At 41.8% G+C, this 21,863-nt stretch overlaps 1 protein-coding gene across 1 annotated transcript in view; it reads left to right on the top strand.

The window, feature by feature from the left end:
• The window catches only part of MKLN1 (muskelin 1, intracellular mediator containing kelch motifs), a gene marked incomplete at its 5' end in the record, with an annotated part of 83,817 nt that overhangs the window by 10,366 nt on the left and 51,588 nt on the right, over positions 1–21,863 (top strand). Inside the window, 4 exons of the mRNA XM_010161883.1 lie at positions 5,326–5,435; positions 9,409–9,601; positions 17,040–17,105; positions 18,363–18,428. Coding sequence (XP_010160185.1) covers positions 5,326–5,435; positions 9,409–9,601; positions 17,040–17,105; positions 18,363–18,428 — 435 coding nt within the window. The remainder of the gene's footprint in view (positions 1–5,325; positions 5,436–9,408; positions 9,602–17,039; positions 17,106–18,362; positions 18,429–21,863) is intronic.

Here is a 21,863-nt window from a genome sequence, read left to right as displayed (position 1 = left end):
ATTTTCGGGAAGTGATATTTTTAGGTAGCTAAAAACTAGCAAGTAGTTACTGGAGGGCTAAGGGGATGAGTGGAAAGTTTACTGCCTACTTCTCTGCATGTGTAAATTATATTCCAGGCCAAGGTGTTCTGATGTTAACAAGTTTCAACTTATTGTTACATTTCATATGAAAGCGAAAACCTGACTGAGTTCTACCAGGATTTTTTTCTCTGAATGACATTAGTATTAATAGTTACATGACTTGTTTTGTTGGAATGGGTTCCTAACATAGTAATAATCATTGTTACATACATTAATATTAGATTTTTATTTAACTGCTTGCTAGTTATGGTTTGAGATGAGTTTTCCTTTTTAGCTGCCTTCATTTCTTGAAGCTATCTTCTATGTAGAAATCCTATGCTAGGACAGAAAAAGAAAGTAAAAATGATCCTCTAACCAGAACCTATTAAAACTTGTAGTTGATGGCTAGCATAATTTTGTTTATGAAATTGTGAGAGTGCTTTTTGCTGTGAAACAACTGCAAAACGATGTTACGAAATTCTGTTATTTTTCAGATTCACAGCTTGAATAATGTTTTCAGTTTGTTAAAATTTCCAAGCTGCTAGCCAAAGTAACTCAAAATTCGAAATACCGTGCTGTGTTCCTTGTAATGCTGCCAGTAAACACGAGGCCAAAATCTGCCCTTTTGGACTCTTTGCGATTGACACCGCAGAAGCTGCTGTTATCAGTGGGGCTTGCGTATTTGGGGAAGGCATTAGTGAGTTCGGCAGCGCCTTGCATCAGGCATTTGCTTTATAATTCCACAGATAAGCATACTGACCTGTACACCCTGGCTAATAACACAGCAGTGAGGTCTATATGGGGGAACAGGGTAGGAGGAACATGACTTGGGTAGACCTGAGAGGGGGGAAGAGACTTCCTGCAACTTCCCGTTGCTCATGTATTAGAGGAAGTTTCAGGCACGCAGAAAGCAGGAAAAATAAGTCCTCTCTCTGGTTAAGACAAGACTTGCACTTCTTTTAATTTAATTAGTTCAACTTCAGTTCCGTAGCACTGAAATGCCCAGTTGTGCAGGCTTTTGACCTATTTGACAGGTAATTTTTACATCTCATGTAGCACCTCATTAAAGAACTAGGGAGGGGGAAGAAGATATTTGTCTGGACAAAATATCGAAGAATAAGCTTTTTCATGTCTGTGAGCTTTGTCTCTGGCTCTGTTTTTGTAGTTACTCCAAGCAGAGATTTTTTTTTTTTTTTGGTACTGTGTCCTTGAAAGCAGAAGGTGTTTTAAAAACTGATTGCCATGAAAGAAATGCCAGGTGTGATTCTCATGCCAGTTTGTTACTGGCCGTGGGAGTTACTAACTAGGCTTCAAGTGTTTTAAACATCATTGTAATAGAAATGAGCAGTATTCCTTTATGGATGTTTCCTGTGTTTTTATAAATGTATGCTGTTTGTGTTTACTGCTTATAGATGAGGTACATGGGAATTAGCTTGAGAGAGGTATTTGAAAATATTTTACTGTGTTTAATATCTCTGCTACTGTCTTCTAGTATACAGGGTTACAACTCTTGTCTGGCCATAGGTTCTGATTACAGAGAAATATCCTCTGAAATCATCCTTGTGTGAGTAAAGAACTGTTTAAGAGACCTAAATACCTTCTGCTTCTGTGAAAGAGGTATTGATTTTTTTCAATAATTTTTTCCCTTCTGAGCACTTCTCACCGGAGTGACAGTTCAACTGCTCTGAACAGTTAGGTGTTTCAGGATGGGTTGCTGCGTGCAGCCATAAACCAGTAAAAACTGGAGGAATACTGTAGCTGTAGGCTTCAGATTCCACACCTTCAATCTTAGTGTATTTCTGCCTCAGAGATGTGTGTGTGGAAAAGAGCAGCATAGCAAAGAGTGGCGAGCATAAGTAAGGTGTGGTCTCTGCAGCTGTATTGCAGGAGAGGTTTTCACTGATCTTGAGAGAGGGACAGTTCTCAGCTTTTGCAGAGGCTCTGTCAGGTTTGTGTCTACCTAGGCTGTGGCGTGAAATCTCAAGTGGTTGAAGGGGAGGGCAAATAAAAACCAGCCGCTGGGAGATGGGGGAAGAGAAACGGACTTGTACGCAGGATCCTAGGCTGCTGTTAGCTCCAAACTTTGTGCAAAATTAAGTGAGGTTTGTGTGTCACACTGATAAGTAGTGCTTAGTGCTGTTTGTGTGACTGTTACTGCTTCCTTGCTGCAGTCGGTGTCATCTTCTTTCAGGTCTAGTTAGATTGTGCTCGCTTTAAAAGATTTGTCTACAGAGCTAAGCACACCCAGGGAGACCTCAAGGAGGACAAAGGATGGGAGGTGTCTCCTTCATGTGGCCTGGGAGCCAGGGAAGATGTTCAGAAACAGGGAGATGATCCATCAGGGGACACAACTTCCAAACTGGAATGGAAATCACATCAGTTTCAAGCATTCTGCTTTGTTTCTTTTCCTACTCCTCTGGAGTAGTCGCAGAAGAATCAGCTTGAATTTTCTCTGCCTGTGCAGCACTGGGGAAACATTTATTTTGCATTCTCTGTACAAATTAATGTGGGTGCTTTCCTTAAGAGAGATGATAGCACCATGAAAATCATGGTTAAATGGTTAAAATCACTATTTCTGGTGGGGTTTTTTTCCTTCTTGTAAACAGGACTGTTAAACCGAGTTAACTGAGGGGAGGGGAAGTGTTAGCAAGTTGATGGCTTAGCACGTCTCTTGTGGTGGTAGCTAACCAGTATGCTTACATACATCCTGATAAAGTCTTTTGTGCTGTAGTCGGCTACCAAAATAAGAGGGTGAATTGTTAAATTTCTCTGGGAGAAGCTCATACAAGTTCTGAGGAGAACTGCTGAGAAGAAATAATGGGAGATACCTCTTTTTTTTCTGGAAGGAGGTGAGAAGAGGTGGTAATTTGAAGAGTGGATTTGGTTTTTCACTCAGTAAATCTAATGTTATGAAATTGGCCTCAGGTTCACCATCAGGAAATTTATGGTCTTGGTCCATTTGAAGTGGCCTGTGGTTTGGTTCAGTGTTTCAGTGTCGTAAGCTGATGGATAGATTTTGATTCTTTATAGCTGAGCAAATATGAAGTTTAACTTCAGTTTGGGCTTGGTCTTTGTGTTCAGGCCTGAAGACAGATCAATACCCTTATCTGTGGTACTTTGTCAGGCTGCTGCCTTAATAGGTGGGATATCTGGAATTGAATTTACCTGTGTACTTGGGTACCATATTAGCAGTGCTTATCTTGTGCAGAGGACAAAACCAAGAAAGAAATAAGTTTCTTGGGCTGACTGTATGCAGTGTGGACAGAAGATGGGTGACTAGGTTTTTCTGGCCAGTTCATATCTCTCCTGTCCCCACAAACACATACCTACTAGGAACTGCTCTGAAAGCATCTTGCTTTGTATGCTGAACAATTGAGTAGAAAGAAATGTTTGAACAGGATGACTTGAGAGCTGTAACATACGAAGTACCCACTTAGGGATATTTAAATCAGTTAAGAATCGCATGCTCAAAGTCTCTTTGGATCTTTTCTGAAAATATCTTCTCTTGATGACTCCTCCCAGAAGTTGTCATGACTTTTTAGCAATAAGGTTGTAGCAGCACCCTTTAAAATTTAGAAAATCATGTGCTTGAACATATGCTTTGTGCCTAAATGCATTGCAGAAAATAATAGATCAGCTTGTTTGAAATATGAATACTTAAGAACCTTTAAAAGCTCAGTAACAACTTCAGGACAAATTTTGGTTTTATTTGCTCAAGGAGTAGGTCAGAAAACCATTAGTTCAACAAGTTAATCTCAGTGCTATTTCATAGTGGTTTGAAGACAAGAAGCAATTTCTCTGTGGCAAAAATAGTTTCTGTGGAAGGGAGGAAGTAGCAGACACGATACTGTTGCTGGTAACTACTCATTCATCACTAATACTATCTTTTCCTGTTTATCAGTTACGGTCAATTAAAAAGGAAACAGAAGTATTTGAAATGAAACCTCTTGGTTTCACTGCGGTTTTGAGGAGTTAGTTGACCCAGAAGTGTTCTGGGAGGTGGAGTAGCTTCAAAAAGCAGAACTAAGTCCTAACCTGAAGATTAATCGATAGGTCAGTTAGATCAGTCAAATATCAATAGACCATAGATGTTAACAGGGAGTGGTAGAGAAACCTTAGGTGAGGGGCCGTGGTGTGTTTCACAGGTCATTTAATATTTTATGTAGGTTTGTTCTAATATGCAGATAAAACAGTAATAGCCAAAAAGCTGTACAGATTTCAGCTTTAAAGAAAACAAATACTTTTGTTGTGTTTTAACCTAACCTGGCAGGCAGCTTGTGGGTTGAGATAAAAACAGTTTAATAAGCTAGAAAAGGAAGGGATGATTGTTATTGTCATAATAATTATTATGCATAATTGTTATGCTAAAAGAATAATAAAAAGCAAGTGGTGCTGAGTGCAGCTCTTCACCACTCGCTTGACCGATGCCCAGCCGATTCCTGAACAGAGGCTTCCAGCCAGCTTTCCCCCTGGTTTATATGCTGAGCATGATGTAATATGGTATGGCATATCCCCTTGCCCAGTTTGGGTCAGCTGTCCTGGCTGTGTCCCTTCCCAGCTTCTTGCGCACCCCCAGTCTCCTCACTGGCAGGGTGATAGGATAATGTGAAAAGTCCTTGACTTAGTGTAAACATTGCTTAGCAACAACTAAAACATCAGTGTGTTGTCAGTGTTATTCTTATCCTAAATCCAAAACACAGTGCGATCCCAGCTACTGGGAAACAAATTAACTGTATCCCAGCCAAACCCAGGACAGGTTTTTAAATTGGAAACTGACAGTGTTCCCTCCCTTCCTCCCTCCTCCACTACTTGCAGATGTAAGATTTAAGATACTTGAGCTCCTTGTCTTCATCATTAGGGAAGATGATTGTTGCTGACAAATGTGGAAATAAACGTGCTGCGAGGAGCAAACACTGTCGCTAGTATGCTTGTGATTCTCATCCATGTCAAAGCTTGTTGCCTCTTTGAGCTGTTTTAAATGATAGTATTTTTGCTCTTTTGCTTAAAGCAAGCTTCTGCTTTGCAGTGCTCTGCTGTGTTAATGTTGCTTGGCACAGGTTGCTGTAAATGACAACTTGAATGTGACGTATTTGGTTATTTTTCTAAGCTTACTTAAATAAACTAAAACTTATGTCAAATCAGAAATACTGAATTTTATGTAACCTTTAAAAGTGTTCTGTTGAAGTAGTAGTATGTATAGCCTGATGAGACAAATGCAGTGGTAGTTTGATGTTTATGCACCCTTTTTTTCCTTTTCCTCTCCAGTTCCACTCTTATCCTGGGGACCTAGCTTCAATTTTAGTATCTGGTATGTTGAACTTAATGGCATTGATGATCCAGATGTGGTCCAACCCTGCCTCAACTGGTACAGCAAGGTAGGCCTGCATTTTAGATGCCTGTCTCTGAAGATTTGGAGTCTTAGAATCTTGTGAAACTTCTCTTAGTGGAATTATGTGACCTTTCCATTCTTTGAATATCAGCTATTAAAACAACAAACATGCATAGTTAAAACTCAAACCACATGGCTTACTTAAAGTCAAAGTGAATCTTTTTGAATTTTATCTGTTTGTTCTCTTAAAAAAAAAAATCAACTCCCCTCAAAAAAACCACAAAATAAAACCCAAACAAAACCGAACCCAAAAATGCCACCAAAGTGGCCACTACTACAAAACATACCCCACACCACCAACCTACAGAAAAGCCACGTGCTAGGTGGATGTCTCATGAAAAACATGAAAGGAAGGAACACTGACTCAAAGAGGACAATATTAGTAAAATAGTATTTTTATTGGAAGAGAAATGAATCTCAACAAAACCAGATCCCGTTTCTCCCTCTTCTTGCCTTTTGATTAGTCATTCTTCTACCATGCCAGTCCTTCTGTAGGGCTGCATGTGAGCCTGGAGCCTTTTGGGTTACGAATGCAGCTTTTGTTCCAGGGCATAGAAATGAGCTGGTTGTAAAGAGAATCCGTGTTGGCGTCCTTCCTGTTGCAGCTTCTTGCACTTCTGATGTTTCCCTCTTATCTGCTGAATACTCTGGAACAGAGGGGAGCTGATGCCACTGGCCTGTGAGATGAAATGATTTATGCCATTTGTCACTTTGATAGACAGGAAGTTCAAAGGGTTCTAGACATTATTTGTATAAACTGTATTTAATTGAGTACAACAGATGACTCTCCTGTGGGAGGGAAGCGCACGCTGACAACCAGAATTCATTTTCTTGCTGCTTTTTATGCACAGATCTTCTGGAACAATTAATGAAATTCATATTGTGCTGCAGAGAAGGCATGCTTCCCAGCTGAATAAGACTGAGTAGTGGGGCAGCATATGTCTGCTACCAGAAGGAAAAACTTAAAAGGGGATAACGACTGTGCATGGTGAGATTCCCTCACCAGTTTACGGTGCTGCCGGTATGGTAAAGGAACCTTGTGGCCATGCGGTCTGGCTCATACACATTTATGCCAACATCCCAAGCCTCTTCACGGAGGATTTAAAACCAGTGCTAACAGTCACAGTGGAAGTTGTCTGTAGCTGCTTTATGACCAGAGTGGTGTTGTGGTTGTTAGTCTACTGATTACGGGTGTCCAGTTCTGTGAAGTCCAGTTGGTAAAGGCTCCTGATGGCTTTGCTTCTTTCTGCTGCCTCTGCACATGGTCGTGTGTCTGGTGTTTTTGGCCAGTTGCTGCAACCAGGAAGCTCTGATTTTTATTTTTTTTGGTCAGGAGCCATCTGCCGACGATGTCAGCATCTGTTTTGTTCCATCTTATCCCATGGAATCGACACTTTTCATGGTCAGCATGTATGTAGTGGCAGCTTCTTTAAGGGGTGCCAGCATTGTTCTTCTAAAGCTTAGAGCCCTAAAGCAGCAACGCAGAGACTTAGTCATGGTTGTTTGGGCTCAGCTAGGACCAGTTGCCAAGTTTTTGGTGATGAGTGCATGTCTCACTGATGTTCTCCTCTCTCACAGTCCTGAGAGGCCACTGTTGCTGGATCCACGTAGGAGGATCTCTGCCCCATATTTGGGGCAAGGCAGAAAGGTGGACCTGTTTCTTCCAGTTCTTTGAGACGGTGTGAATATTTTCAGTGCGTGTTCTTGGAAGTCTCAAAGGCTTTGAAATCTAATAGTTCTTTACTGCCGGAGACGCCAGATGAGAAGAAGATTTTGTGTGAAGTTGCCCATCCTTTTTGTAGTGTGTGCTTCAACCAACAAAACCTTCTTTTCCTGTATGGGGAGGGTGAGCTGGGGGTGTCGCAGTAAGGACTCAATGCAGCAAGCACGCTCCTCGGTTCCCCGTGCTGCTTTCTCCTTGCTGTCCAGCTCAGCCTGCTGCCTCCTGAAAGCCTTACTGCTTTCCTTTTGCTGGAGTGGGTGTACTTCAGCATCTAAGAAGCGGCAGTTTATTGATGACTCGCTTTTGATTTCAATAATTAACACTTAAATATTTTTAATGCTACTAGTGTATTTGGCAGTGTTAATATCCGAGTTTCATGCTCTTGTTAACGTTTTTTACCATAGGAATTATTTACAGCTTCAGATTAGAGCTATTATTTGGGTTGTCATCTCTTTAAACTATATGACAGCATTTAAAAAGGAGCCTTTTATATACTCTTTATACAGCTTTTTGCATTAAAAAAGAAAAGTTTTACATTTAACTTCTGAAATACTACTATGGTAGCACTTAAATACAAACTTTTGTATTATATCAAGTGGCCGACGTGCATCCAACAGTCATTTTGTGGTTTTTAAGACATGTTTAGCAGTGATGATGATGAGAGGCTCGGTGCAAATACACAGAGTCAGGACTTCATCTAATGCCTAAACCAGAGAAGCTGAAAGGGCAGAAGCTGGTTATTGCTACTGTGCAGCTATCCGTTTGCTTGCTATCCCTTTGAGCAACAAGGAATTCAATGTGGTTTTGGCCTTGACTTGTGTAAGAACATTTGCTCAAAGACAGTGTCTTCCATATCTCTTAGAAAAAGTTTTTTCTTGTTGTGCTGTAAAACTCTGGTTTAGCTTTACTATTCCTCTGCTACAGTCTTGCATTTTTATCGGTACATGTCCTTGGCCTTTTTCATGTGGGCTGGGAACTGATTTTCTAAAAACGCGTGGTTCTGGCTATTTGCAGCAGTGAAATACTGACGGATTAAGAACTAAAAATATAGCACATGGCCGTGTTTCCTTTTAGCTGTGTGAGTTTGAGATTCTTGCTATAGAGCCATTATTTCAAGAGCACTAATTTTTGTTGAATGTCAGTGCTAGTTCCAGGTTTTCAGAATGATTCTATTCATTTACATACCATAAACCTCACTTTTAGCAGTGGTGTCCATTTAGGAATCAAATCTCTTGTCTGTAATTTGATCAGTCCTGTAGATGCTTAGTTACTTTTGCGTTTTACCACAGTAGATGTGTGTTAAAGATGGAAATAGGCATTAAAGAAATAATTCCTTAGAACTTAGGTTTGAAAAGTCTATTTAAAATAAGTCGTTCTGCTACTTATCAACTTAAAAATCTGATACCTGTGCATGTTGTTAGCAGCTTTGAAAACACAGTGGATCATTTGGTAGGCTAACAGCACAAGCTATAGCTCTTACGCAGCATCTGCTATTTCCTCGTGTTTCTGTGCCTGCATGTTTGACCCAGCGTGCGTTTCTCTCACCCTTCTCACCCCTTCCCATGGCTGAGTGAGAAATGGGCAGCTTTGACTCAGCTGCGATATGAAAGCAGGGGTTCCACTTCGAGATGCGTGCGAGTATTTTTGACGGTAAATCTTTGGCGTGCACGTAAATCCTCGTTTGCCATTGATCTGAAACCCTGGCGAACCCGCAGGATTTGGGGTCAGCCCTGCCTTCTGCCTTCCCATTGCAGGAGCGGTGGTCATTGCAAATATTCTTGCTCTCGTGGCTTTTTCTTTTCTTCTGCTTCTAGAGCTGTGACCTACTTACTCTTCTAAATTATTTTGTTATGTAAGAGTCGTACAATCAAATTATGTAACGCTGATAGTGAAGGCTTTTTCCTGCTCTCTACTTCATGTAGGCCTCCAACAGCAGGGCCAAGCAGATGGGGGGGAAATAATGGTCACTCCAGAGATCTGGGACACTGAGCGCTCTTCTTGTGTGCTTATTAAATTGGGTGATACCAAGCTGTATAATTTCTATACTGTTGTGAAGTAAATGCCTGCACAGCTTGTAATGTCTTTCATACAGTGTCCCTCTGTAAGCTCGTGAGCAATTTACGTGTGGCGTGAGTAAGATCCTGCTTGTGTCTTCAGGCAGGTTCACAGGCAGTTCCCAGCAGTGCTGGTAAAAGAAAAATCTACATGTCTCATAGGTTTTCTTGTGTTCCAGTAGTACCGTGAACAGGAAGCCATTCGCCTTTGCCTAAAGCATTTTCGTCAGCACAACTACACGGAAGCTTTTGAGTCCCTGCAGAAGAAAACCAAGATTGCTCTGGAGCACCCAATGTTGACAGACCTGCATGACAAACTGGTATTGAAGGGAGACTTCGATGCTTGTGAAGAACTGATAGAAAAAGCTGTGAATGGTAAGAGAATCAGAGGGGTCTGGTATATTAAAAAAAAGCACTGAAATGTTACTGCTTTGAATGTTCGTGTACTGAGTAGTAGAATCTCCTAGCCCATGTGCTCCTTCGTATCTCGTGTCGTGTACTGTCAGCTTTTGGACTTGTGAGTATGCTTATGGTAAAGGCTAAAAATTCATTCATGAAACCTCTTATCACTGCTGCTTTGGGTGTTATTCCCCCCAAGGTGACAGCGTGGTGCACTTGGGTGGGTAAGACTCAGTTCTTCGTGTAAGTGGTTGGCAAGCTGAAGGTGGGTTTAACTGTCGGGGAAGTCACTGGAGTGGTGAACAGGGAAGCCTAAAACTTGACTTCTCAGCGGTGATCTGTATCTTGGTTTCTGGTTAGCACTTCCCTTATGGTTGGTGTTTCACCAGGAGTTTTCAGATGCATTTGAATGGGAATGCTCTCTGTGCTTATGAGGATATAGCCCTTGGACAGTGGTGTAGAAGTCTCGGTGACTGGAGACAGAGCCAGTTTTACCTTGCAGAGCAGGACATTGGCAGCCATTTTCAGTGTAGCTACTATGAACTTTTTACTTTGAAACTTTCAGCTTAGAAGCACTGTGTGTAAACAGCTCTCAACTCCTACAGTGAGGGAGTTGATAGGACGGGATACGGAAAGAGTTGGGCTACTGTCCTGAAGGGTCTCCAAGACCTGTGCAGTGGATCACAAAGAGATAAACCAGAGGTGCTTTTGGGTGTGGGTTTAGTGCTTTTGGACTACGTACTGTCAATCTTTATGGGAAACTTGTATTGGTACAAGATGGGAACCTGGTGGCTGATGCCAGTAGAGTTAGGGGCTTAGTGGACCGATTTCGTGGGTATCTGGCACCGGAGATGTGTTTCTCTAATTCTGGGATAATCACTAATTTTGTAAGACCTTTTGGATAGATGCTAGCATACCTTGACTCCGTCAGTGTGGCATGTACCACTGGAGTTGAAATGCTGCTATGGATATGATAGAAATGATGGCTTCAAAATCAAAGTTTCTTTTCTGTGAAAATCCAGTCGTCTTTGTGAATAAGCTGTTCAACTAAGCACGGTGTTAGAGAACTTACTGCAACGGGTCATAAAAAAATTGCAGTAAATGGCTTTTTATGGGTTTTGGCTCAAGGTTTCTCGACTGTATAGATAGAACAGCTGAGCTCTGCCCTGTGCTGAGCTCCCTGAGCAGCTACAAGCGTTGAGACTGAGAATTGCCGGCATTCATCCTCGTCCTCCTGAGTGTTGCCTGCCCTCCTGAGACAACATAGCGTTGTTGGCTGGGATGGGAGCAGGAACAGCTTCCTGCAATGCAGGGGCATTTTGCAACTGGCAGCTTCTTTCTGAATCTTAAGGGCAGGATGAAAAAGCAGCTGAGAGCTGTAGCTGGCTGTTACTGTCTTTGCAGTGTTTCTCAAAGGCACGGGTGCCTGGGGGGAGCTGATGAGCCCACCAATATGAGGCAAGGTCTGCTGAGAGCCAGAGGAGTGTTGTGTGCTGCTGGCCATGATTTTTATCAATGCATTGGTCTTGGCTGTGGCTTAATCTCGTCAGTGCCTAGAGGCTGTCCCCTTTCCACTTCATTGCAGGCTGTAGTAGAAACTATTTCTTGAATGGAATTTCACTAGGAGTCTAGAATGTGCTGAAAATGTTCCCTCAAAAATGACCTTTTTTTTTCTTAGGCACTAATGAAGTGAATATTTGTGGCCTCATTTTTTTTGAGCTGTTATATGTTAATTTCTTTTACTACTTGATATTAGCATACTGCATTCATCTAGGACTTTAGCTGAGGTGGTGTTTCTGTTTCCCCGTGTATGTTGAGAGTGGGGTTGCTGTCTGCAGTGCTCAGCTTCTCCAGGTGTGGAAGTACTGGCAAAGGACTTTCCTGGTAGAGAACTGTAGGGCTTGTATTGTGCTGCCTGACAAATGAGCACTTCCTTCTTGTCAGATGATGTCAAGTTATCCTGCTTCCCTGTTTTTTGTAATCACGGGGAACTCAGCATTGCCGAAGCAAATCAGAGAAATATGCTGTAGCTTGTTTTATCAGTCCTTTTTTGTTCCAGCAAGTATTTCTGGTAACAGGCTGTGGATAACTTAGTAGGGAAGTCTTCAAGTAGTATCATTATGTTTTGTCACTGCTTCCGAGGGACAGAATAACATGCATGAGGATGCTTATATTGCTTCCTTTTAATCGGGCACCTGGCTAGCTGAAGTTAAATGTCAGTGTACGCATCTCCCATTGCTCCGTTGCTCATCCTTAATGATTTTGCTTGTCTTTGAATACATTAACCTTCCTTCCCCCATCTTTCTGCAATTCTTTATGCTGTCTTCAGCTTTTGTACCCATTTAAAGCTCTGTCACCTCCCAGCACCCTTCGGAGAGAAGTGCTACCTATCCTGAGACCCTGAGGCTGTATCCCATATTTGCTTTAAGCTGACACAACTGTGGGTTTTTACTAACTGGGTCAATCCCGCCCTTGCTCAGGACAGTGTGTCCCCTGGCCTCTCGCTCACTGGCGCTGGTGCTTGTGCTGCCGTGCGGCAAACCAGGTCAGGGCTACGATGGGGGAGAGGACAGGACAAACCTCTTCTGATGGCCACAAAAACCCTGGAACTGCAGCTGGGATGGATTGTCCAGAGTTGTACGTTACTATGGTCATGTCCAGTTGTAGAATGTAGATGGTATTTAACAGCAGGATCCTTCTTGCTGGGGTGGCAATAGATGTTTTCAGCCTTCAGTGTGTTCTCCTGTTGTATTGCTGCCATCTGCTCCCTGTGATCCTCCACAGTTACCTGTCTTTACTCAGTTCTGCATCTCTCTCAGGCTCCTGTTTGAAAGAAGCTTGTTTGCACCCAGCATTTTACCATTTTCTTAGCAGCTTTGTTGTGAAGCCTCCATAGCTTGCTGCTTAGTCTCTAAGGTGTGGGTGTTCTTACGACTGAACTCCTCTGTGATGTGGTGTTTTTCCAAATAAAAGCAGATTAACTTGCATCTTGTGCATAGTCCACATAGTGTAGTTGAAGTGTAGAGTTAATTGAGATATACAGATCCTTAAATTATCCCTGAAATCGTTCAAAGAGCGAACTGTTCTGTAACAGACTGGACATGAATATGTGAACTTCTGACCTCTTGCTAATCTGAAAGTTCATTGCCTTAAAGGAACAAACAGAAGTGCCATGAGGTTGACAGAGATACTGCACACGAAAATATCTTCTGTAGAGGCTAATATTTGCAGTGGTAGGTATTTAAATGTGAAATGCGATGCATCTCTCAGGCTATTTCCATAGGCTTAGTCATGTAGAAAAAGAGTAGGTGGTCAAGAATTAGTGCTAGCAGAGCTAACTCCTGTTCTTTTGCATTGCTAATGATGAACGCTGTCTTCCACCTCACATCACCAGATGATTTCTTTTGAGAGTTCGGTGGCAGGCAGCCACACTTTTCCCGCAGATTCTTTTGACTTGTGCATTACACTTCGAAAATGGGCAAATGGAAACTCTGGCAGCTGCCTGACTTCCTCTCTCTCTCTCTCTCTCTCAAAAAAAAAAAAAGGTTCCCTAAATCTCAGCTGGTTCACAGACTTGGTTCAAATGCTTCACATTTGGATTCATTCCTATAGCTTTCAGACAGCCTATATTATTCGAGAAAAAAATCTGCTTAATATTCCTACAGAGAGTATGCAGAGTGCAAATTACTTAGTTGATGTGTTTGCAGCTACTGTAGACATGGAAAGCTGCTTGAAATGGATTGAAGATCTGCTCATTTCCTATTAGTATTCTGGGGACCGAGGTGTTCCTTCTGGCAGTTCTCGTGTCAGTATGTGTTACGTGTTTATCTGTTGACAAGTCGTCACCGTATGATGAACAAGAAGTTGTGATGCACAGCCTGTGGGCTCAAATGTCGCCAACTCGGGATGCGCTGGATTGGTTGTGTTGTCCTGGAAGCTCTAGACAGACATGTCTGCAGTAATTTTACCATCAAATACGTTTGCACGAGGTTCTGACAAAGTATGAAGGCTGGCTTGCTGCTCTGTAGTACTGGGTTACGTGGAGGGCAGAGGCTTGCTAGGGATCCAGAATAGTCAGTGGATGGTAGGGCTTGCACAGAAGCAGCATATCTTGCAGGGATTTGAGAGCCAACCCTGTATCCTGTTTCGTTTTTCTTCTTAAGAAGGAAATGTGAGAGGATATTGCAGCTTCAAGGCTGGAAAAATTCATGTGTCTCATTGTTGCTCCCGCGTCTTGACGGAATTGTCAAGTATTGACTGAATTTTGATCTGGTGTCATGTTTGTTTTCTGCTTCAGCTTTTCTTTGGAAGGATTTTTGTGACTATGAAAACCTTAACCTGTTTAGGTGTTTTGAGTATGTTTTTTATTCAAGAAAAATCTTAAACTGAAGTCAAACACCCAGAAATAGTGAGCTAAATGCAGCTGCTTTTTTTTTTTTTTGTGGCCATTGGCAGTAAGGTGAATAGACTTTAATCCTGTCTAGAGAAGTGTATTGTCCTAAAAGAAACTTAATACAACTTTCACTTGTTCCTGATTGGCTTCAGCAAGTCAAATATTTTTGTCCACAGTGTTTGTCCTAATCCTTTCTAGGTAACTTGTAATTGGCTGATAAATGCTTCGGTTATCAGGGAGGTAGAATTTACTGAGCTTCAACCGCTGTGAACTTCACGTTACATCCAAAATGCGTCACAGCTCTCTGCGGAGGGCTTGAAAATGGTACAAAATAAAAGTACTGGTTTGGGCTGTAATTTTAGAGAGTAAACATGGACATTGCAATGAGAGGCCTCCGGATCAAAGGAAAAGACTTCCTTTAAAAATTTGCACTTAACACATTTTTTATTTTTCCTACAGGATCCCTGAAATCTTTTTTAAACTACTGATTCATTGGAAACAGCTGAAAAACCTGAGCAGGCCTAGATCTGATTTTTAGTGCCTTGCAGAAGCTTTGGAGACCTTTTGGTCAGTAGTGCTATCCTGGCAAGAAATGTAAGAAGTGTGCTAGATTAGGTCTGGTATCAGATCCAGAATCCACCTAGAAATCCTCCTTTTTTTTTTTTCCCCTTGTGGTGTCAGACAGGTGGTGATTCAGCCTTCAAAACAAGCTGCTGCTGGTTTGCAGTGCAAGTAGAATGAATGTGGAACTGCTCCCAGCAGAAAGAAACATTTCTGGGAAGCAAGCTGGAGTATTTCCAAACCAGTGTCCCATGGAAGACAAGAAGCATTATTAAAAGAGGCTGAAGGCACAGTAGGGGAGAAGTGTCATATCTTGACAAGTGCAGCCTGTGGGTGTTGAGCATGGGAGAGAGGTTAAATCACCCTTTCAGATCGTATGTGGTGTAATTCATCCTCTTGAGCTATTTATGTCCAATTATCTATTGGCTGCCATAGGGATAAATACGGTTTTGCATTCTGTCTTGAAGACCGAATGCTCTAACGATAACCAAAAGGCTGGAATTCTGTCTAGGATTGTGGCTAGAAAAATCTGCCTGAGTCAGTATGGGATTTCTTACAGCACATGCCTTTGTTCTGTTGGAAGTGAGCTTTTCTGAATCAGAGTTCATGAAATCTCAGTTTTAAAGCCTCTTATGTCTTGCCTCAGCTTCATAAATGCTGAAGAAGGGGGAGTTAGAAGCTCTAGTCCTAACCAAAATAAACCACTTTTCTACCTGACACTGAGCAAACTTTTGGCTCTCCTCAATTACCTAATGCTAGGAGAGAGCTGATGTTTTTGGCTCTAAGACAGGTGCAAGAAAATTCTACCCTGCCCTCAGAGTATTTAATTTGAAAAACTCACGGAGCTGAGTTTGTGGAAGTTAAAAGCAGTTTTGTATTTTAAGACCAAATTCAGCACCTTTCAGGAGCTCTTGAGTGCCCTTATTTTCCTATTAGATGGTCTCTAAACAGAGTATTCATCATCTCCCAGGAAGTACTTGCTGGCTTTGGTTTTAATTAAAACCTAGATTTCAGTCATGACAAACTACAGGATGCCAGGAAACGCTTTACAATATTCTCTGAACGTTGTGTTGTGCTTAACAAAGATTCCTACCTTTTCGTAAATAAATATGGATGTGTGCAGTAAGGCTTATTCTTTTGTGTCTGTATGCCTATCAAGGGATTTTCTGTAAATAAATGGAGCCATTCATAATCTGTTAAATTCTTACCTCAGTGCCACAGTTACTTGGGTCAGAAAAACTAAGAAGTACTAGATGCAACTTAGTAATTTCATTTTTCATTTCTCTGCTGGGGAATGTAAAACTAATTCCTTAGCAAGTTTGCCAGGTGCCATTGTCCCAAAGAGCAGAGCTGTTGGGTGTGACGTGGTTAAGGACCGCTGAATGCATCCTACGTGTGAGCGGTGTATGGGCAATGTACTGTTTCAGTACCAACGGTGTAAATCTACCATTTGAATCCACAGTGCCTGTGGTATTTGTCACTGTACTTGTGATGTAAACCGGGTGTCTGAACCCCCTTTTTGTTTTCAGGTAATGCATAGATGTAGAATAAACGCCTGTCATGACGAGCTTGTGTCTTGAGGTGGTGGGTGGGATATAGCCAGGTGAGCGGGGGGTCAAGAGACTGACCATTAGCAGTCTGTGCCTGTGGGAGGTAAGGTAGGTTTTTCAGAGGAGACCTTTGAAGAACAATACTAGCAAGTTCCTCTAACAATTGCTAAGCTTTTCCCAGACTGGAGAGCGGTCCAGGAAAGCGTGGGTGTTAAGCATCACTTCAAAAAATTAACGTGTGTGGTAGTCCCTAATTCTGGTTACACGTTATCAGTCTGACCTCTGGATGCTGAAGAGGTGGGATGTGGTAGGTGTATGGGAGGAGAGAGGAAGGCACAAGAGTGCTGGAGTTGGTGCGTCTTACAGAACTGCTGTGGTTGGCATATCTGGCCAGTGACCTAATGTGTCTTCTGTTTTTCCTCTTGCCTAACTCTTTGAAGAGCATGTAAACTATTATTTTGGGTTTTATCCAGTACTTAATTGTCCCATATCATAGCATTTAAACTATCTGCTTTTCTTCCTTCTTAGATGAAGCTCCAGAGATGCTGCCTGACCTAGTTTTAGCTTAACGTGTACTAAAACCGTTGATTTTTACATGCACTGGCAACTTTCCTTTTGCTTAAATAAGGGGGAGGGATTCTATTCTTAATTAAATACACCACACAATTACAGACAATTGGCATGACCTGGCAGGGAAACTGGGTAATTCTTGATTGATCTAGTAAAGAGTATTGCTTTTATTTTAGTGCTTACACATTTAGTTCATTAGCAAGTTTAACAAACTAATTGACATATAGACAATTTACTTAAAATGAAGGCTTTGGAGTAGCATTGGTATTGAGTTAGGCTGAAGTTACCTGTGTACAATGGAAGCATAAACATTTTATACAGCAAAATCTTTGTTTTGCAGATGGCCTATTTTTTTTGCAGGAATACAAACCTCGCTGGGGGCAGATCATCCCCAAAAGCACGAAAGGTAAGGCCATTTCTTAAGATATGACTCTCGTACCGCCATTCTGACTTGTCCCTTTGAGGATATTGAGAAAGAAACTGATATAAGAAGGCTGCCTCTCAGACAGTTGTTCTGGGGAATGTTTTCATCTGTGGAAAACGTGAATTTGTCTGCAAAGTCAGTGAAAGGCAACCTGGTTTCTGGTTGAGTAAGGAGCACTACAGAACACTAGCTGTAACTTGAAGGATAGCTAATCAGTTTGGAAAGAAGTCTCAGAATGTAGGTTAAGCATGAGGGCAGTCACCTGTACGACTGGATTTAGCGCATGGAGTCAACTGGGATGTACAGCGAAGACTGGTTAATAAATATATTATCTTTGCAGGGAATATTTTAAATTTGAGATGCACCTTTTGAAGTCTTGGTCTGTTATACAGTGAATCTAGGCTGCAGAATCTTTTTCCATGACTTTCTGCCTTGAGAGGAGTGTTCGGAGTGGCAGCCTTGACTGCAGAGTACAAAGATCGCTGTCATACAGCAACTGTAGGATTCAGGGTGACAACTGTTAAACGTGGTGCACTGTACCCAAACTGCTTGGGAAGAGTTATCTATATTATCTGTCACGACAGGCAGATTTCTCTTCCAGCAGAATGCAGGTTATCTTTCTAACGTTGCTTCCCATAAATGTCACCTGTCCTGAATACTTAAGGAATCCAAAACAGTTAGAAACCTGCTTTAGTTGGACAGCTAGAATTCCCTTACATACAAGAATAAGTAATTGGTGCCAAGCTAGCCTTGCTATATCTATACCATTACCTCTTTGCTTCCATCCCTTGGGCACATGGCCCTGTCATTTGAGTACCTGCTCTCACTGCTCAGCCTTCAGACAGCTCTCAGATGAGGGGAGATGGAAGGGGAACAAAAGGTTGTCTGCGCTCTCACTGTCAGAGAGCTGCGAAGCTAGCTCAGCCCTCGTTTGTGTGGATCTTCATGCTTCAGGAGCTCTCAGGCTCATTTGCAAGGCGCTCAGAATTGCGGTAGAGTACTGTATTCGCTTCAGCTGTCTGTCATATCAGTCACCAGGTAATTTAGTGTAAAACTCTCTACTGTCTTGTAACGCACGGAAGAATACTACCTGGAAAAAGTGTTGTGCTAAGGTTTCAAGAACGGTGAGTTAGTAAGTTTCTCTGCTTCTATATAGTCATTAGGCCAAAGAGAGGTTGTATCTGTCTTTGGTTTAAAAATCTTGTAATGGAAAACTCTTCCCTCCCTCTTTTTTTAAAGGTGATGGGGAAGACAGCCGACCAGGGATGAGAGGTGGCCATCAGATGGTTATAGATGTTCAGACAGGTGAGTAGTTGCTACATTTACTAACTTAATTATTTAATCAGGTGGTTTTTCAGATTAATATGCAAATGTGTTTTTCTTTGGAGATTGTTTTAACTTGAGGTTTGGAGGTAAATTTGTGTGTTTTTAGTAGTTGGATTAAATACTCTGTTTTCTCTCTGGAACTACATTCCAACTGCCTTTCCCACCCCCTTTCTTCCTTATTAGCTCTGTTACGCATTAGTCATCATCTTAACTAAGAAACCAAGAACAATGGTGTTTAATTTTTTGTCCCTCCTATCCCCTTTGAGCAGGAGTTTAGACAGGAGAACAGAAACCAGGGATGATTATTTCCCTTATCTGCTACATACTATGCTCTTTGGAATAGTGCTCAAGCAGTGGATCTTATGTGCTGAAACGTTCTTTGTCTTTTGGTCGGAGCGGCTTCTAACTTCCACAGTGTGCCAGAAAGGCCTGTGAAATACAGTTTGTTAGTAGTTGTTTACAAAAATGTTCCCTGTAGCATATTAAAGAACAGTTCAGCCTCTGTTTCAAAGAGCCTGTGGAGAAAAGAAAGGGTTGGGGCCATAAGTACCAGTTCAGATGATGGTTGTAGTCCATAATTTTCTGTATTTTTGTCTTGTTTTTATTTAATCAAATTTCTGTGGTACATCATTCCTTGCTGACGTGGGAATGCATCTGCCTGCGTCTCTGCTAAGCAAATGATTTGTAGGAGTAACAGAACTGGCCTTAGGAAAGGAAAATGAGACTGGGGTCGCAGGTAGCAGAGAGGCTGTATAGGGCGGCACTGAGGGTGGTTGGCCAAAACTGTGCTGTGACCGTGTCTGTTGTGGTCATAGGGACAGGGAGCGAAGCACGTGACAGTGCCTTCAAGAGTAATTTGCCAAGTCACGGTGAACAAGCACAAATACAGCAGGAGCTGCCGTCTTTGGTTTTTACTCAGAGCTTAGTTACTGCTCTAGAGGAAACACGTGAGTTATTTTGCGCATGAAAGCAAACTTTTTAAAATTTTTGGTTGAAGGGGTTTGAGAGTCGTTAGAATACAAGGCTGCAGGAGCTTGCCTCCAAAGGAAGCTGGGCACGCTCCCTAGTGGCCTCGCGAGTAAGTAGGCAGTGACTGTCGCACAGGCGCTCTGGAGAAACATCAGGCTTCCCAACTTGGACACGATCGTCCTTTAGACCTCCTGACCATGTGTTTATGGTAGTGTGAGTCTTCGTTTCCATTCCTCTTGGTTTTCTTAAGTCCTAGTAAGTTTATCTCTGCCTTTGACTAAAGTTTGCACTCTGCTTTAACAAGGCAGTAAAAAGCATCAATGTTCTTTTTTTTTCACTTGTACAAAACAGGCTGGAGAGCACCTCCCGTCCCAGTGTGGGAGAACTGGATCTCCCTTTGTCACCCCAGTCCTTTCTTGCTGCAGCTCTCTCCAGTGGTGGGATACCTCCAGAAAGTTTCTCTGTAGGATATTTGGGAAGTTGTATAGTTTTGCTTCCAGGCCCACTGAGGCTTATAAAAGCCTAAATGTTTGAGATTATCACTTTTGCCATTTAATTTGGCTCGTGAGCAGGCTGGGGGGGAGGTTCTTGGTGCTGTTATTCTTAAAACCATCTGTTGCGGATTGCTTGAGTTTTCCTTTTGAATATAGGTAGTGTTTAATGAGACTCTGGGAATTTAGCCAGTTATGTTAGGATGTTTTACAGCCTGGAGCTGTAAAGCTCCTGGCTAACCTTGAGCAAATCTAGCGTTAATGGAAAAGGGAGCAGCGGCATACTCTTTCCTTCTAAGTTCTCCCTTCCTTACCCACACACTTGTTGAGCTGTTTGGTTTTTTTTTTCAGGAGTCTTTGACAACTGAAGAAAAAAGCTCACTTTGCACCCCTTATTAGAGGGTGAGGTCCTTTAAAAAAAAAAAATTAATATTTCTTCAACGTTAATCTAGAAATGCAGAGAAACACCAAAATCATAAGGGGGTTCTGAAGTTCCCTATCACATAGAAGTGTTGGAAGCAAATTTTTATCACTGTCCAGACCTGCTGTAGCTATAACTGAACTGTAAAGGTACTGCTTTTGAACCTCAAGGAAATACTAACTCGCTACAAAAATAAGTTTACTTTTAGTAAGTTTTGTAATGTTACAGAGCCTGCTGGATGCACATGGGTTAGTGTTACGATGTGCAAATACAGGTTAGAAAGCAGCTGAGCCAGATGACGAGTTACTGATGGTGCGTTGAGTCACTAAGACACTGTTGATGCTCTAAGTTTCAGGTAAAACACAGTTTAACTTGGTCTAAACTGCCTTTTAGCATGTTTTATCTTCCAGTTAGGGTAGGCTGGAAGGAATTGTAAGAGCAGTTCTGGCATCTCTGCTGGCTACCAGGAAGGTGTACTGTAGCTCATTTCCATCTGATGTTCATGCTCTTAATACCTGCTGCAGCTGTCTTAGAATAAGTGTAGTTGTCTTTTGTGCTTTGAAACACTTGAAGCAGTTGGGAATCAAAGTGTAGGCATTTTGGGATACAGAATTGAGAACGCAGCCTAATATCTTCCTATATTTAAAAAATATTACGGAGTTAATGATTCTCGCAATGTCTTTCACGCTTTTCATCATATTAACGCTTAGACTGGAATGACTCTGGATGGCGGAATTAGGAAGTTGTTTTTGGTATGCATATGCAGAAACACTTACTAAGAGCCATTCCTGGTTATACTTGGAAACAGCTGTTACATACTTTAAAGCTTTAAACTGTAAATGAAAACAGAAGGCCTGTGTTATTTCTGCTTTTCCCTGCAAGGTGCATGTCTTACAGAGCTCTCCATATGGGTGGCTGGAGAGTTTTCTACACTGTTCTCCAAGGAAGGGGAAGTATTTGGGTAGTCACAGCCCAGGTGCATAGATTAAAACCATGCAAGTATATCCCCAAAACACCAAATGAAAACAACCCTAAAACTACACAAGAACATAGTGTAAGTGCGCTGAATGTCGGTCATGAAAAACTGTACTGCTATTTATGTAGGCCCTGGTGAAATACACAAGCAGTAAAACACAGCTTTGTATACAGTACTCTCTTCCCAGATGCATTAGGTCCTAATGCGGTTTTGGACGAGGATGTAGGCATCTAGCACTGGTACCTTGATTGATGTAACTTTGATTATGCCCTCTCAGGCCTTTTTATAATTCAAATTCAGCATGCATTTTGAAATATCAGTATTTATTCTGGAAGGAAATGGGAGTTGGTAAGTTGAGTGCCAAGACAAGTTTTAAGGAATGACACTGGTACTCTAGAGGAACATGTGTACTGTGTTTTGGAGTTTTAGTGTATAATTTCATAGATAAGGTGGAATTGATCTCTGCTCTTTTAGGGCAGGCACAGTTTTATGTTAATGATGGTGTAGTTCATAAAGCCATAGAATTTATTTTGGTAACAGAATTACAGACAATATAG

This window comes from Eurypyga helias, unplaced genomic scaffold (genome assembly GCF_000690775.1).
Source record: "Eurypyga helias isolate BGI_N326 unplaced genomic scaffold, ASM69077v1 scaffold4892, whole genome shotgun sequence".
Lineage (NCBI taxonomy): Eukaryota > Metazoa > Chordata > Aves > Eurypygiformes > Eurypygidae > Eurypyga > Eurypyga helias.
This window is presented reverse-complemented; position numbering and strand designations above follow the sequence as displayed.